This window comes from Scardinius erythrophthalmus (assembly GCF_964197995.2).
Source record: "Scardinius erythrophthalmus genome assembly, chromosome: 6".
NCBI classification, from domain to species: domain Eukaryota; kingdom Metazoa; phylum Chordata; class Actinopteri; order Cypriniformes; family Leuciscidae; genus Scardinius; species Scardinius erythrophthalmus.
In genome coordinates, this window is record NC_138226.1 from 38,682,989 (window position 1) to 38,698,995 (window position 16,007).

Here is a 16,007-nt window from a genome sequence, read left to right on the forward strand (position 1 = left end):
AATCATCACAGAAAGCTATTGTATAATTACAGAAGGCTTATAGAACATGACGGCACGAGTCATATGGTCAACTCGACACTTAAATTGTGCTTTTTGCCCTCTTAGGATCTGGACAGCCACTGGCCACTTTCGGTTTTCACTGTGAACTTCCTGCTAAACATCTTTCTTTTGTAACTTGGAACAACTTTTTTTTTGTCTGTGAATCATAACAGAACATTGTGCTGAACATCCCAAAGATACGGTGGCCGAGAGGTGCAAAACAAATTACAATTACAAAAACAAAATAACAATTCAGAAAACAAAATAACAATTCAGAAAACACAACGACAATTCAGAAAACACAATAACAATTCAGAAAACACAACGACATTTCAGAAAACACAACGACAATTCAGAAAACACAACGACAATTCATACAAAACGGAAAAGGTAGGTATATTTTGAGAATGACGTACTTATCACTGATTGGACGAGACACCTGTCAATCAAGAAATTTGTGATCAACTTTGTTTTGCTATGCGAAAATAGAACACATTAAACTTTACTTTGAAGAAGGACATTCATGTGCCGTGATTGTGGACATGCTGGCGACATAACACATAATATTTACTATATTAATAGTGTGTCATGAGTTTAGTATGCCTGAGCACATGGTTAGCATGAGTGTTTCGCGATTAGCGCGATAGCCCGCTATTCATTATAACTGGTCATTATGTCGATGTTATTTGAGTGTATGAGAGTTGATGTTGTTTCAGTCTTATTTTGTTTGTAAAAAACATGAGATTAGAGTGTTACTACCAGCTGCCACACGTCATTCTGGGGCTAGCTAGAGCATGAGAACTGCACAGAGAGAGTGTTAAATAGCTTGTTGATCATATTTTTCCTTCTAGTGTGATGGAATGTTTAAAGTCACTTATGTCTACAACGGTCGTTACTGTAAAAAAAAGTGATATACATGTTGAGAATGTATGTTTTGAGCTTTTGTTATGCATATTCTCTTATGCTTCATTCTGAGTAAATACACCAACAAAGAAGCCATCACTGCAATGCTCTCTTTTATTTCATTTTTCGACATACCACGACATTAAAAACTGCGTCGACCAGGACAGTTGTTCGGCTACCGGACAATGTGGTTAGTAGCCTACTTCTGCAGAAGTCGCGTGTTAAACGTGATGACATATGCGGCTGCTGCAAGAACTCAACCCTCCAGGGACAGAACAAGGACACGTCGTAGATTCGTTAGGCGTACCTATCACTCCATGGGACCGAACTTTGCTCCATGGCACGTTGATGGGTACGATTTGTTTCTACCGGTACTTCCAGACAGTATCGCTTGATTCCGGTTCTGGCTTGATTGACAGGTGTCTCGTCCATTCAGCGATAAGTACGTCATTCTCAAAATATACCTACCTTTTCCGTTTTTTCTGAATTGTCGTTGTGTTTTCTGAAATGTCGTTGTGTTTTCTGAAATGTCGTTGTGTTTTCTGAATTGTTATTGTGTTTTCTGAATTGTTATTTTGTTTTCTAAATTGTCGTTGTGTTTTCTGAATTGTTATTTTGTTTTTGTAATTGTGATTTGTTTTGCACCTCTCGGCCACCATACAAAGATCAGCAATGACTGTGTGCATCTCTATAGAGGTAACGCACATTAATCTTAATCTAAAGCACGTTTCAAACTCCCACAGGGCGAGAGCGGTTAACTAAGCTGTGTCTAGTATACAGTGAGAACAGCTGAATTTAATCATATAAACTGAAGTGGCACATTTATGAGTTTTGTGTCTATTCCCCCGGTGCTCGGCCTTTACATATAATCACAAAAGAGCCCTAACAGAGTAATTCCCTATTGTTCTGTCATTAAGCTATACTTCAGCGGTGATTGGCATGCCACAAAAAGGAATTAAAGGAAAAAAATACATATTTTTGTGGCACAAAAAGGAGACCCATTAGGCAATTAGCAATGTCAGCTGAGGAGTTTCCAGCCCTCCCCCCCTCCTCTTTCTGTGCCTCCTCTGAAAGACCACTTAATTGAATACATTTACTACTTATCTTAAACCATGAATATCAGATGAAGTTCCCCCCAACGTAATGTGTCCCAGCTTCTCACCGGGCAATAAAATTTAATGAATTGATCTCGACTTAACAAAAAAAAAAAGCCTGGATATGTATAATAGGTTCATGTGTTCTGAGGCTGGTGAGCGAACTCAATCAAACGAGTTTGCCCTCTCCATTCACGGGCTACGAACCGGACAATAGCGACACCCCCCTCCTCCACCCGCTCTGAGATTTTTTTACCCAGCAGAATGTGCACCCATGTTTGCATTGTATCCATTTCCAGCGGGCCTGACATGAGAACACTTTGTATTAAGTTGCTAAGCAGGGCCCTTTGGCCGCATGATGGGCCGCACTTGTGTCGCGGGACTCTTCATTCACAACGGCCACAAAACACACGACAAAAGGCTAATGCAACACGCCGCTAATTCCTGCTCATTCAGACATCAGCTAATATCAGAAGGGGATCGGTGCACCTGCAGCTCAGTAACACTCACTATTGTCCTGCTGCATTATGGGAGCGAAGAGAGGACGACAAAAACAGAGCAGACAGAAAATTGTAAAAAATAGTTTCTCGGGCAAATTGCTCGATCGCACAAATAAAAGCGTGGCATTGTGGCGTTCCTGTATTAACTAATGGCGCTTAAGGATGCAAGACTCTTCAGAGACTTGAGCTTCGTTTTGAGAATATGTCTTCTTTATACGATGGGGTTCAATAAAGGCATTGAATCCAATTACACTGGGGGGAAAAAACCCTTCTAATCAAAGACTTCATCTATGAGGAAAAAAGATGAAAAAAAGAACCCAATATGAGCAACGGTGGAGCCCTGTAAAAGACACAATAAAATAAACATCTTAAGAATGTTTAGCGACAATAATTACATGCTACACGTAAAGGTGAAAGATATTCAGAAATGGCTCTAAAAACGGCAGTCACGTGGTGTCAACACACAGTAAATAATAAAAAAAAAAACCACAGCTCAGGTCTGATCTTATCGAACCTCAACTGCCTGATTCAATCACATGTACAAGCAAGCTTGTTCAATCACTGTAGAAAGACTGAGTTGCAAAATTGAATAGGCCTGTAAAGAGTGTGTGTGCAGTGGTAGAATACAGAATATCACAAAAATACAAATTTACTCGCCCTAATGTCACTCCCAAAACTACATGACTTCCATACAAAAGGTATATTCTGACTCTACTCTTCTTGATAATAAAGTGAGACTGTCTGCGCTATACTCCGTGCCCTCTAAAGCTTTGGCTCTCGATCAGAGGGCCTCAAGGAGACTCAAATGGCTTAAAAACAAAACAAGCATTAAAATAAGCAAATTAAAATCAACTTGTTTCTTATTTAAATTCCCTCCCTTATGAGCTACTAGCCTTTTAAAAGTTTTATTTCTAAGGCTGAAATATTTATAATAAAGAATTCACTTTTTCTTAATCCTTTCCCAGTAAATCACGAATGACTGGAACAGTCTTTTACCTGCATTGGTTAAAAATAACCTTGAGTTCAGTGGCGGAGCCAGAGGGGGGTCCGGGGTGGCACTGGATACCCCTGACATGCGATTGGCCACCCCGGGTGCCACCCCAAAATTTTATTTGCTACTGGCAGTTGCTGATGCTGATTTAAAAAAAAAAAATTACGTTCACCGGCAGCGCGGCGCGCGCAGTTTTCAAACGGACGAGCAGAGGACGAGAGATGGTTGCAAGATCCCGAACTTCACAGAATAAGAAAACATCATATTTGAAGTAAGTTTTTAAGGTTTAGCATCAAGGGGGTTTGCTCCGAATACATTCGGCCTAATACACGCATACAGTAGGCTACCTTGCCGTGTGTACGTTACAGTATACAAATATTCTAACTAATGTGAGGATAGGAGATCAAAACGCAGGCAAAGAAGAGCAGAAACAAGCGATATCATAATGCGATCACTAGGACTGTGAAGCTTTATGGGTGTAGGGTGTAGGGTGTTGATGGACTCGATCTACTGTGTTTTGATCATCATTAAATCTGATCTAGATGTAGTCTTTGATAAAAACGCGATTTTCTCAGCTTTTTGCTCATGTTGCTTTTTATGAAACTTGCCAACATTTAAGTGTTGATAAAAAGACGCACGAAGCTAGAATAAAACAGATTTTTTTTGTTTAAAAGCACAGGGTCTGTTCTTTATTTTGGTATGTTCAGATATTCATACAACAAAATATTCTGGGGTGCCATGAAAATTACCAAAAAAACACTTTTTTTTATACTGGAAAGAGTTAAGATAAAAATGTTGGTAATTGGATGATGATTAGAATATGAATATGATTGGAATCATATTTTAAATTTGGCATATTTTTGAACAGGGTCAATTAAAAAGAAAGGGAGAGATAGGCTATAAGAGTTCTTTTTAATAAGCACAAACATAGTCCAGTCATTTTATGAAAAAAGGTTTAACAAATTGCAACAGAAGCAAACTCAAATAATTTTGTATCCTCAATATGTCCTGAGTAAGGAAAAAAAATCCAGAAGAATCCCATTAGGGGAAAGTTTTGAAAACTGTTTCTGGGGATTCACTTTTTATTTTACCTACCTTTTGTCTTCTGCATTCTCCTTACCATTGTCTCCTGTTCTTCCCTCAGACTCGTCCCCCAGAAACAGTCCCACAGACCCAGCCCCAAACCCCATCTCTGCAATAATAATTAATAAAGGCTGGTTTCTAAAGTACTTCCTGTCTCTATGTATTAATGCTCATGGCTAAATGGGTTCCATTCAGACATTAACATTAAGTATTTTACAGTTATATGTCAACAAGATTCAACAAGACATTTTCACCTGGCTAGACCCAATGTTTAGACCTGTTGTGGTATTTATGCAAATTAGCACATACATAATTAGATTTATGCACCATTTGTCCATGTTAACAAACAATTTCAAAAACTTGTAATACATTTTTTGTTTGTCTTGATGCAAGTAATCAACTCAGTAATTTTCATGGTGATATCTAAAGGTTACAATTTTTACCCTATTCATGTGAGAGAAAGAATGAATAGGCTATATTTGGGTCTTTTTCGAAACGTTCCCCTAATGGGATTCTTCGGGACTTGTTTTTCCTTACTCAGGACATATTGAGGATACAAAATCAGTTGAGTTTGCTTCTGTTGCAATTTGTTCAAGGTTTACCCCCATTTTGGCTTAAAATGACTGGACTAACAGGCAGATCATCAGATGCAAACAGACCCCAGCCCTTGCTTCACCACTGGCTAGTCAGAGTCAGTGTGGTCAGACTTCAGGACCAGGAACAGGTCAGAGCATCTACCAGACACAGGCAGTCAATCACATACCCAATTCAGGAATTTAAGTTGAGATGATTTTGCCAGATTAAAAGGATATTTCACCCAAAAATGAACACAAAAAAAATCATTATAAATTAAATAATTATAATTAGAAAGAATAATTATAAATTATTATAATGAAAGAATTATGTTGTATTAAATCTTCCTAGGATAAGATTTTATATTGATGGGCAATAAAATTGTTTAAATTTTTCAAGTACATGTCTGCTTGATGCCTGCTATATCTAATTAAAAAAAAAAAAAATTGTAAATAAACGCAGCAGTTCATAACAGGCACATGCTATGGTATCTTATCTCCTTGGTGCTTCAGCTTTGTTTTCTGCAAATATTTTGGATGTTCAACACTTATAGACACAAACAGAGTGACCCAATTCCTTCCATAAGCTTTTCCACTGTGTGTGTGTGTGTGTGTGTGTGTGTGTGTGTGTGTGTGTGTGTACTGTGTACCCCCACAAGTAGCAGTGCCCCCCCCCCTGGCCACCCCATGTATAAAACTCTAGTTCCGCCACTGCTTGAGTTGGGATGCGGATGGATGTAAATCTATTTTCATGAACAAAAACAATAATATCTGTAAAAACAACCTCATTTTTATAGCCTAATGTAAATATGCTAACTGACTGACTTAGGACTATATACTCTTATAAAATGAAATAATACATTTGTAGATGTCCCCACAGGTACCTTGCTGCCATGGTATGAAAATTAATTATTACGCTTATGAAAAACAATTTCCTAAACACATTTAGTATAAATGCAAATGCACAAAATGGCAATAGCTTAAAGAAATATACTGTTGGCAAATGATATTACATTATTCCTTTGATAAATTGAAAGTTAAATTGATTATAATTGCGTCTTTAACAGACGCCCTGTCACTAGTTATGTGCATCTTGTCACTGTAAACTGGCCTGTCAATCATCTTGTCACAGTTAACATCCTTCACATTTCATTTAAATGAATGTCCTTCTGTATTGGAGAGAAAAGAAAGAGCACGTTGATCTGCCAGTCGTGGGTCTTTCATCAGAGATGAGATGATGTTGCAGATGAAATATAACACGGATAACATTAAATACATATTTTTCATGAGGTTAAATGCTGATTTTTATTAGTCACTCAAACCCTTTATCTAAACCTCTCTACTTAACCGCTTAAATGCTTGCATTTGTTTGTTTAGTTTTTGTTTTTATATTTTCCCTTTTCATTTTCATTTTAGTAGTTTAGTCTATATTTTTTCTTAATTTTTATTTCAGTTTTAGTTATTGTAGTACATCAAGTTATACTATATTAGATTGAGAAATGTTGCCTTGAAAACTAAATGAAAAAAAGTATTGTTTATTTTAATGCAAGTGACAAAAATGTTTGTTTTTAGATTAACTTTATATACCTGATGTACATCCAGACACAGAAGTAAAAGAGCTGTCGCTACTTCCGTTATATTCCTACTTTAAACAGTTAAATATAATATAATATAATATAATATATAATATAAGTTACAAATGGCCGCGGCGCACTCACGTTAAAAATAAGGTGGATAAATTCCTAAATATGCTTTTCCTGGAAAACAGTGGCATGCGATGCAAAACATTATTGATTGGCTTAATATTAATTAGTTATTATTAATTCAAGACTACCACAAGTATTATTCTCAGTATTTTGACAATAACTCACCTATATTAGTCAGCTGGATAACTTTACAGTCTCAACATATTTAAAATAGTAGAATTTGCAACAACAATGTTGAATATGTGACAAAACACCAAATATTTAAGTTTGCATAGACTAGAACAAGCACATGCTTACTCTCGAGTCCTGGATGTGTTGGAAAGGCACATGGTGTGCATGCTTTGTTCAGAATGTGGTGCATATGTAAATGGATAATTTCATAAGATTGTATGAATATAAAAACTGTTCATGTCAGCACAGTGAGTGAGATGAGAAGCTGTACCTCCACACAGTCAAACTTGTCTGTGACCCTGGAAGTGTACTTGACTTTGAACAGGGTGTTTAGGTTCCCTGCACTGTAGTACAGCTGGATCTGAAGACCTTTGTAGCCAAACGCCACCTCACTGTGCAGAAACAAAGCACAAACATCAGAGAAACAGGAAAACACACACACACACACACACACACACTACATATTCGTAAATTAACACATAAATAATAATAAATGTATAACAGTGATTGATATGCAATGGAAGGTTTGTTATACATACTCGTCTCCATACAGCTGATGACTGAACTCCGGGTGAAACGTTGTGCTTTCATCCTCTACATCCTCTGGGAACCGCACTACATCACACAAAAAACTGACTTTATCCATTGGCAATTGAATGGAAGGTGAGCATTACATATCAGAAATGAGTCAAATTAAATAAAAGTGCTTAAATTGCTGTTTAACATTATCATCATCCAAACAAATCCGAAGCAGAAAAGAAAAGTTGCTTCAGATGAAGAACATGTTAAATCTTGAATAACATCTTCTGATGAATCATTCAAAACTAGGAAAATTCAATATGGTAAATTTCATGTCGACTTCTAGAATACTGCAGGACAAATGTGTTCTGAATACAAAACATGATCGTACAACAACAGATTCAGTTTTTATAGTGATGATTATTGATTTACCTAATTTCAGGCATATAGCTTCGTTAGTGTCGCATTTGTACTCCGCAAGTTTCTTCTCCATGTCATTCACAGCTGTAGGAAAGAAAGAGAAACATCATAATTTAATGCTCAAAATATCATTTCTGTCATCAGCTTAACTCAATTTCATACAATACAATAATCAATTCAATGCAATATGACACAATACAATAATGCGTCTGTCGTTGCACTAACATACTTCACAGATTAATAAAACATGTATAAGTTCACTAATCAAATAAAACTAATTTGGCATATTGACCACGTGCGCTTCATTGTGCACACAATCAGACTTTCTTAATATTCCTCTTTGAAACATCTCATCTCAACTCATACTGGAGAACAAGATCAAGTCCCTGTCCTTGAGGGCTTTGAACTATTGACTTGTCATACTGATGTAATTTGTAATGACAAAAATATATAAAAATACAAAAGAGAAGCATTGCATTTCTGGTCTTATAATTCTGGACTCAAGAGTATACATTTATATTACATTTATATTAACTATGCGTCATAGAATATATATATATATTTATCTTTATATATCTATCTTATATGTGTATCTTTCGTGCTCTCTGTGAGAAATATACTTGATCTCAGACATACAGACATGAACACATCTAATGCACGTTACACTGACAGCTCTCAGGGAGTTCATTTGCAGCAGCCACCCGTGTGCACTGCTTAATCTGTGTGATATTGTGAGTTCGTGTGTTTGTTAGTATATCTGATATTTAAAAACGAACAGATACCCATGAAAACAAACATGTGCTGCTCTTCTCTGTGATGATTAGCATTTAGCCGCAGCTAAAACTCTGCTTCTCTATTCTATCTGCACCCGCACATATCAGCACACAGCACCGCTCGAGCTCTAGCATCACACACACACACACACATGCTTCATGACAGCATCAGTAATAAAACACGGACGCTATAAAAGGATTTTTACACTCACCCGCCATTTTTGCGCGTCTTCTCCGTTCAACCCGCCAAATGCCAAAACTACTTCCTGTTTACCCACGTGCTTCCGCTCGCTAAAGCCATTGGATAACGTCTCGCGTTGTTTTTCTCATCGCAGCAGAATCCGATTTGCGATTTGTCTCCTACGCTTTTTCAACAGCGCCGCATGGTAGAGCGAGCACGGGTCGCGTCAACACAACAGTTATTATTTGGGTCTGAACCATAGACTGTAAAAAAAGGTCTGAACAGCTATTAGACGTCTTTTAAACGCAAAATTGCTTGCTGGGAGGCTATATATGCAAGGAATATGGTTTAAATGCAGGTAACATCTTAATTACATCGGGTTTAAAAACGAAGGATCGTGTGATCATAAAAGGCAAAATTGCTTCCTTGAAGTTGTAACCGAACAAATAAAGCAAGCCTTTTAGGATTTTTTTTTTTGGGGGGGGGGGGGGGGGGGGGGTTATAAGATTGTGACTACATAACATAACCCCTCCATTTAATTATTTTCCTTCCAAAATTATTTTTGTTTATTTACATAAAATCAGCATAAATGAAAGGCTTTACAAAAATACTAAATTAATATTAGTATGCCTATGTCACAATTTTAATAACATATAATTATTTATTCACATGAATCTGGAGGGGGTAATTAAATTTGTAATTATTAAAATGTCAATGAATCTTAACAAGAAATGTGAACAGTCCTGTAAAAGTCCATTTAAAGTTTATTTTTTAAAGGGATAGTTCGCCCTAAATTCTGTCATTAATTACCCTATGTCGTTCTAATCCAAACCCTTAATACTTTCGGTCATCAGCATGTTCGCTCGGCATGCGAGAACCAGTGAGTTTCATTTTCGTGTTACGCATCACGTTTGAGCTTCAGCAAGAACCAATGAGGTTCATTCTCGTGTTACGCATCACGTCTGAGCTTCAGCAAGAACCAATGAGGTTCATTCTCGTGTTACGCATCACGTTTGAGCTTCTGCAAGAACCAATGAGGTTCATTCTCGTGTTACGCATCACGTCTGAGCTTCAGCAAGAACCAATGAGGTTCATTCTCATGTTACGCATCACGTTTGAGCTTCTGCAAGAACCAATGAGGTTCATTCTCGTGTTACGCATCACGTTTGAGCTTCAGCAAGAACCAATGAGGTTCATTCTCGTGTTACGCATCACGTTTGAGCTTCAGCAAGAACTAATGAGGTTCATTCTCGTGTTACGCATCACGTTTGAGCTTCTGCAAGAACTAATGAGGTTCATTCTCGTGTTACGCATCACGTTTGAGCTTCTGCAAGAACCAATGAGGTTCATTCTCGTGTTACGCATCACGTTTGAGCTTCAGCAAGAACCAATGAGGTTCATTCTCGTGTTACGCATCACGTCTGAGCTTCAGCAAGAACCAATGAGGTTCATTCTCGTGTTACGCATCACGTTTGAGCTTCAGCAAGAACCAATGAGGTTCCTTCTCGTGTTACGCATCACGTTTGAGCTTCAGCAAGAACCAATGAGGTTCCTTCTCGTGTTACGCATCACGTTTGAGCTTCTGCAAGAACCAATGAGGTTCATTCTCGTGTTACGCATCACGTTTGAGCTTCAGCAAGAACCAATGAGGTTCATTCTCGTGTTACGCATCACGTTTGAGCTTCAGCAAGAACCAATGAGGTTCATTCTCGTGTTACGCATCACGTTTGAGCTTCTGCAAGAACCAATGAAGTTCATTCTCGTGTTACGCATCACGTTTGAGCTTCAGCAAGAACCAATGAGGTTCATTCTCGTGTTACGCATCACGTTTGAGCTTCAGCAAGAACCAATGAGGTTCATTGTCGTGTTACGCATCACGTTTGAGCTTCTGCAAGAACCAATGAAGTTCATTCTCGTGTTACGCAGCACGTTTGAGCTTCAGCAAGAACCAATGAGGTTCATTGTCGTGTTACGCATCACGTTTGAGCTTCAGCAAGAACCAATGAGGTTCATTCTCGTTGTTACGCAGCACGATTGAGTTTTAGCGAGAGGTTTGTTCTCACGCGTCAAGCAGGTTCGGTTGAGCTTCTGTTTATGTTCACTGATCAATGTTTATAGGTGAATAAAAGCCTAAATTTAATCTGTTCATTATATAAAGCGATCTAAAACTTGGACTAAACCACTCAATTCATATGGATTGATATGGGCATTTCAGAAAAGTAGCAGTCACCATCAGGCATTTATATGAAAACAGACAAGCTCAAATGCAATAAATGACAGGGTTAGTCTCTATAATCTGACCAAATTCATCCTAGACGATCTTAAAAGATCATAAAATACCTCTACGAGAGAGAGAGAGAGAGAAAGAGAGATCAGGTAAGATGTAATATGTTGTCAAACACTAAATTGGACCTTTATGAAGTGGGCCATTATGTCAGTTGACTCATAGATTAGATACACCGGGAAAATTTCCTCCAAACGGGGAAGACGGTGTGGGAGCTCAATAAAAAACATGACCTTTACGGAGTGGAAGATGGAATAGCTGTGCAGACTGAACCGGGGAAATCCTGTGTCATTATCCCTGCCATGGTGATTCTGAGCGGTGCCGGACAATCTACTGAAACCGCTTGTGTCTGTAATATCCTGACTGATTCCCTGACAGCACTGGATTAGTGGTTTACTGAAAGCACGTTCATGACCTCTTGTACGTTACAGGGCTGCCTGAACCATAGAAGAGTAAAGCATGTTAACTGATTTGTGATCTGTGAGGCGGATCCCTGGGAAAAGCCACCACCTGATATTAGGAGAAACAGGCAGTGAAATGTGAATTGTGGTCGTCTCTGAAACCTCCATGAAAACGTTCAAAGAGAAACTTTTTGAAATTTCTGAAAAAGGCATAAAATATTTTAAGTTTACCAAGTGTGTGTTGTAACAGACTGTGGCTATATTAAAGCACACAACAACCACATGATGAATAAAGCCGACTTTAATGCAGTGGCGCAGGTATGGCGTCAGAACCCTATTTCGCCTCTGGTTCGTGACGGGACTGGCATGGTCTTTTTTGACCATGCTGACAAAAAGAAGTTTAGAAGTATAAGTTAATGTGTTCACAAATTTTGAATTAATCCATTATACAAAAATAAAGATTATATAATTACTCCTCGCCTATTCTTGCCTAAATTTCTGGCGAGTCTAGGCACATCTCAAACGAGCTTAAATTTTAGGGTCCGTTTACATGATAACCGTTAAACCGATAAAAGTTTTTTCCTTAGCATTTTAATGCGTACAGACAACAATGTTGTCAAAATGATCCCTGAAAATGATCAAAAACGCTGTGTTATGCTGCCAGGCCAGTAGTTGGCGATGTCACTTTGTAAAGAAAAACCACACGCTTATAGACTGAACACGTAAAGAAAATAATTGTTGTTTAATTTTTGTCATTACACCATTTTCACAAAATTGCCGTTTTTGTATACGGAGACAGTAACGGTATAGTTTTCAAAAACGTGCTTTTTCAGGCCCCAAAACGCCATTGTTGTGTAAATGAATGATCAAAATGCATAAAGTTTTCAGTTGAAAACGGTGACGTGTAAACTCAAACCTCTGGGGAATCACCCGTTTTAAACAAACGCAGAACAGAGGAGAGTCTGCTGGAGAAAGGAGAACGTGACAGAGCTCGTAATAAAACCAGAATCAACGCTGGCTTGGCTTTTCGGAGACTAGAACTGAGGGATTTGAAATGTTGTAAAAGCGACGCGGAGATGACGGAGAACACGTGAGCGGTTGAAAACACGATGAAATGTGAGTAAGGTATTTTACTGAACAGGTAAATTGTAGCTCTCTAACAGAGTTCATTGTAAAGCATGATCTATTGTGAAGGCTCATATTCATCCGCTCAGTCACACAGAGCCGAAGCACAACCAAAACAATGTTCTTCTGCAAAATGCATTCAGATTAGTTTTTTAACCGCTGGAGGGCCAAAAGTATATACATTTAACATATTAATGTGGTTACAGTGTGTATTGTATTATAATACCAGTTATCTTTGAAGAAAATAACTATTAAGTATTGTTGAATTCTTGTTAATAGCAGCAGTAGTCATTGAACCCACTTGTCACTGTTCATTACTCTCGACAGTGAGCTCCAGTTCCATTTTAAAAGCCACTTTCTCAACACACATCACTGCATAGTTAACCTTGCCCGTAAATGATCAAATCTATAATTGATGGAGTTATGATTTTAATACCCCCCTTGTCACATGAAATAATTAAGTAGCTCTTTCAAATTAAGACTGCTTTAATGTGTAAAGGAACCACTGCTAGCAAGAGCTGAATTTCATCCCAGCGCCGGCGTGCTTGGTTTAGCAATGAAGTCCTTCGTGTTTATCAAGCTGAACTTGTGCTTAATTATGTAGTGAAGCTGTTAAATAAATTGTTTGGAATTAATGTTTTCTCTTAGGTGTGACTTAGGAAATGTGTGTGTGCCGGCTGTGACAGACACATGTCTAAAGGATCACCGCTTGTATTACTTCTAAAAAATAAAAATAAAAAGATGATTAAAGTCATTCTCACACTGTGAAAATATGAATATGAATACAATGTGAGAGCTACACACTGATGTTCTTTGTTGAACATTTCATTGAACGTGTCCAGTGTTTTGAGTATGCTATTAAAAATATTTCCACTGTAATTGCCCAAAAATGCAGTTCATTTAATAGGGTAAAAAAAAAAAAAAAGAATTTGCTGTTCAATAATGCAAAAAAAAAAAAATGTATTTGTTTAAAATACCAAATACTTAAGTAGAAAAAATCTTCCACAACATATCTGTATGTGAAAACATTATATTTATTAGCAGAAATAAAATAATACAAAATTTGCATGTCAAAAATGTCAGAAACAGAAAAAAAAAAAACATCTAAATATAATTTTTTTGAAAATGACAACATTTAAAACAGCAAACAAGAAAGAGTGTCTGATGATATCAGATGAGGTATCAATGTGACAACATGCCCCAAAATGATGTTTATGGGAAAACAGTTCAACTCTTCAGTTATTCTATATTTCATTTAATAATAAATGAACATAAATATCCACTGCAACAGAGAACAATAATTTATGAGACAGCATATACAACTTGTCCCTATCTCCATACATACATTTATATATCATCTAGTGTGCCTGATTGCAATAAGACACTGAAGATAAATTTTCCTGCATTTGCATGTGATGCAAGTAAAGCATGATGAATGCAATCAGATATGAGATGCATTTGTGTTGCCATGTAAATGAAGTGGATAAATGATATCTGAATTTGAGAGGTATGAAGTGTAAATCTGGTCTAAATAACATCAGAATGTGTGAGAATATTTAAAACAGCAGAAAACACATCAGTATTTGTTTGGCCTTCTGCAGAACTGCAAAACTGAAGTGAGTAATAAATGCGAGTTCAGTGAATTTCATTTGGATTCTATTTCTCAGCATATAACATTTCATTAAAACCACATCAGACCAACAAAACTGCACAAAAAAAAAAAAAAAAAATTATGGACAGCTGTTTGCTCTTCCACTTTATTTCCTGCCTTTTATTTATCCAGTTTTCGGGAACAATACATCTTGAAATCAAGTTTAGTGGTCTAGCTTTGATATTGTGTCAAAATGAATTGATCAAAATATGATAGCGTAGCCTCAAATTTCTTTTTCAGTGCACATTCTTTTTCATCAACGAACATTGTAAAAAAAAAAAAATGTTTGTCTTCATAATCTTTCATCAAATTATAATAACTTACTCTACCTCTAAAACAAATCAAATTTAATCTGTTGTCTTCAAGGCTGCAAAAAGGGCATTGGATATTATGAACCAAAAGCCAAGTAGCAGCAAAATATAATCAGCATATTGGAAATTTATGTTAATGTAATGAAGGTTATGGCAATAAGCATCACAATTAGGATATGTGGAGATGCTCTTGAGAGTGAATTTGACCTTTAGCCTCCACGTCTCAGTTGAAAAGTGTGTGCAGCTGGTGTTTTAGGAGGGGAGTAGACCAGACCTCCACAATCCACTGCAAACTGACTCCTATACATTTTACACCATCAAATCAATCTGCAATGGATATTTTAATCAGTGTTCATTTTTTATATTGTTTCATCTGGAAATCACATCACATTATGGAATTAAAACAGGTTGTGAATGCTCAGACTCAGAGTATTTGTGAACTCTGCCACTGCCAGAAAAAGTAAAAGAGTGAAAAAGAGCACAGAGAAAAGTTTTGTAACAAGCTATCTGAAACACAAATGATTTTTTCTTGTTCCTCCTAAAGTCATTCAGAATCTGAAGCTGTTGTGTTGAGAATAAAGAGCTACCTTTCAGCAGAATGACAGGTGAACATTGAAACCTTTCTGTACATTTTTTGTCATCAATGGAATCTATGAAAAGAGTTTAAAATTATCGATCCAGTTCAGACTGAGTATGTACTGATTTTGTTGGGAAGCCGGAATCAATGACTTTGGTCTTTTCACAGGCAGAATAAAAAGGAGTGAAAAGCAGCTTTAGCTCTGAGAAAATAAAGAAGTCTTCTGATCGCTCTGGGAACAATGATACAAAGGAGTGATTGTGGTTGATTTTCCTCCATGTTCCCTCAGAAGATTTTACAGAGCAAACAAATGTTTATTCGTGTGGAGCATTTCATTTCCCACTGCTATTAGTGCCACCAGACGTGCTGTTGAATGAAAAATACTTTTTTTTGCTCTCTTCGATTTCAGCCTTTGGAATGATTTAGGGATGAGCACTTTAGTGGCAATGACAGACCACATATTAGTCAGTGTCCTTGAGTGGGAAAAAAGAGATGGTATTGGCATGAGTCTGTGTAAATGGAGTGAAATATTGATGTTCTGTTGCTTGTTTTGGAACTTGGAACTTTTAACAAGCAAATGGAATGCCAATGTACACAAGAAGTAGGACCGTTTAATTGCGTAAATATTGACTGGGATCTATAGTAAGTGGCTGCAAATGATAACTTCCATCTAAGAACTCATGGATTTGAAATTAGGGTGTGTGGG

The 16,007-nt window shown here is 37.2% G+C and overlaps 1 protein-coding gene across 1 annotated transcript in view; it reads right to left on the bottom strand.

Moving 5' to 3' along the window:
• Positions 1–9,070, bottom strand: part of hat1 (histone acetyltransferase 1) — a 30,788-nt gene extending 21,718 nt beyond the window's left edge. Inside the window, exons 1-4 of the mRNA XM_081368919.1 lie at positions 8,984–9,070; positions 8,011–8,082; positions 7,599–7,674; positions 7,331–7,451 (exon numbers count right to left, since the gene is read on the bottom strand). Coding sequence (XP_081225045.1) covers positions 7,331–7,451; positions 7,599–7,674; positions 8,011–8,082; positions 8,984–8,990 — 276 coding nt within the window. The 5' untranslated portion in view covers positions 8,991–9,070. The remainder of the gene's footprint in view (positions 1–7,330; positions 7,452–7,598; positions 7,675–8,010; positions 8,083–8,983) is intronic.
• Between the last annotated feature and the right edge of the window lie 6,937 nt (positions 9,071–16,007).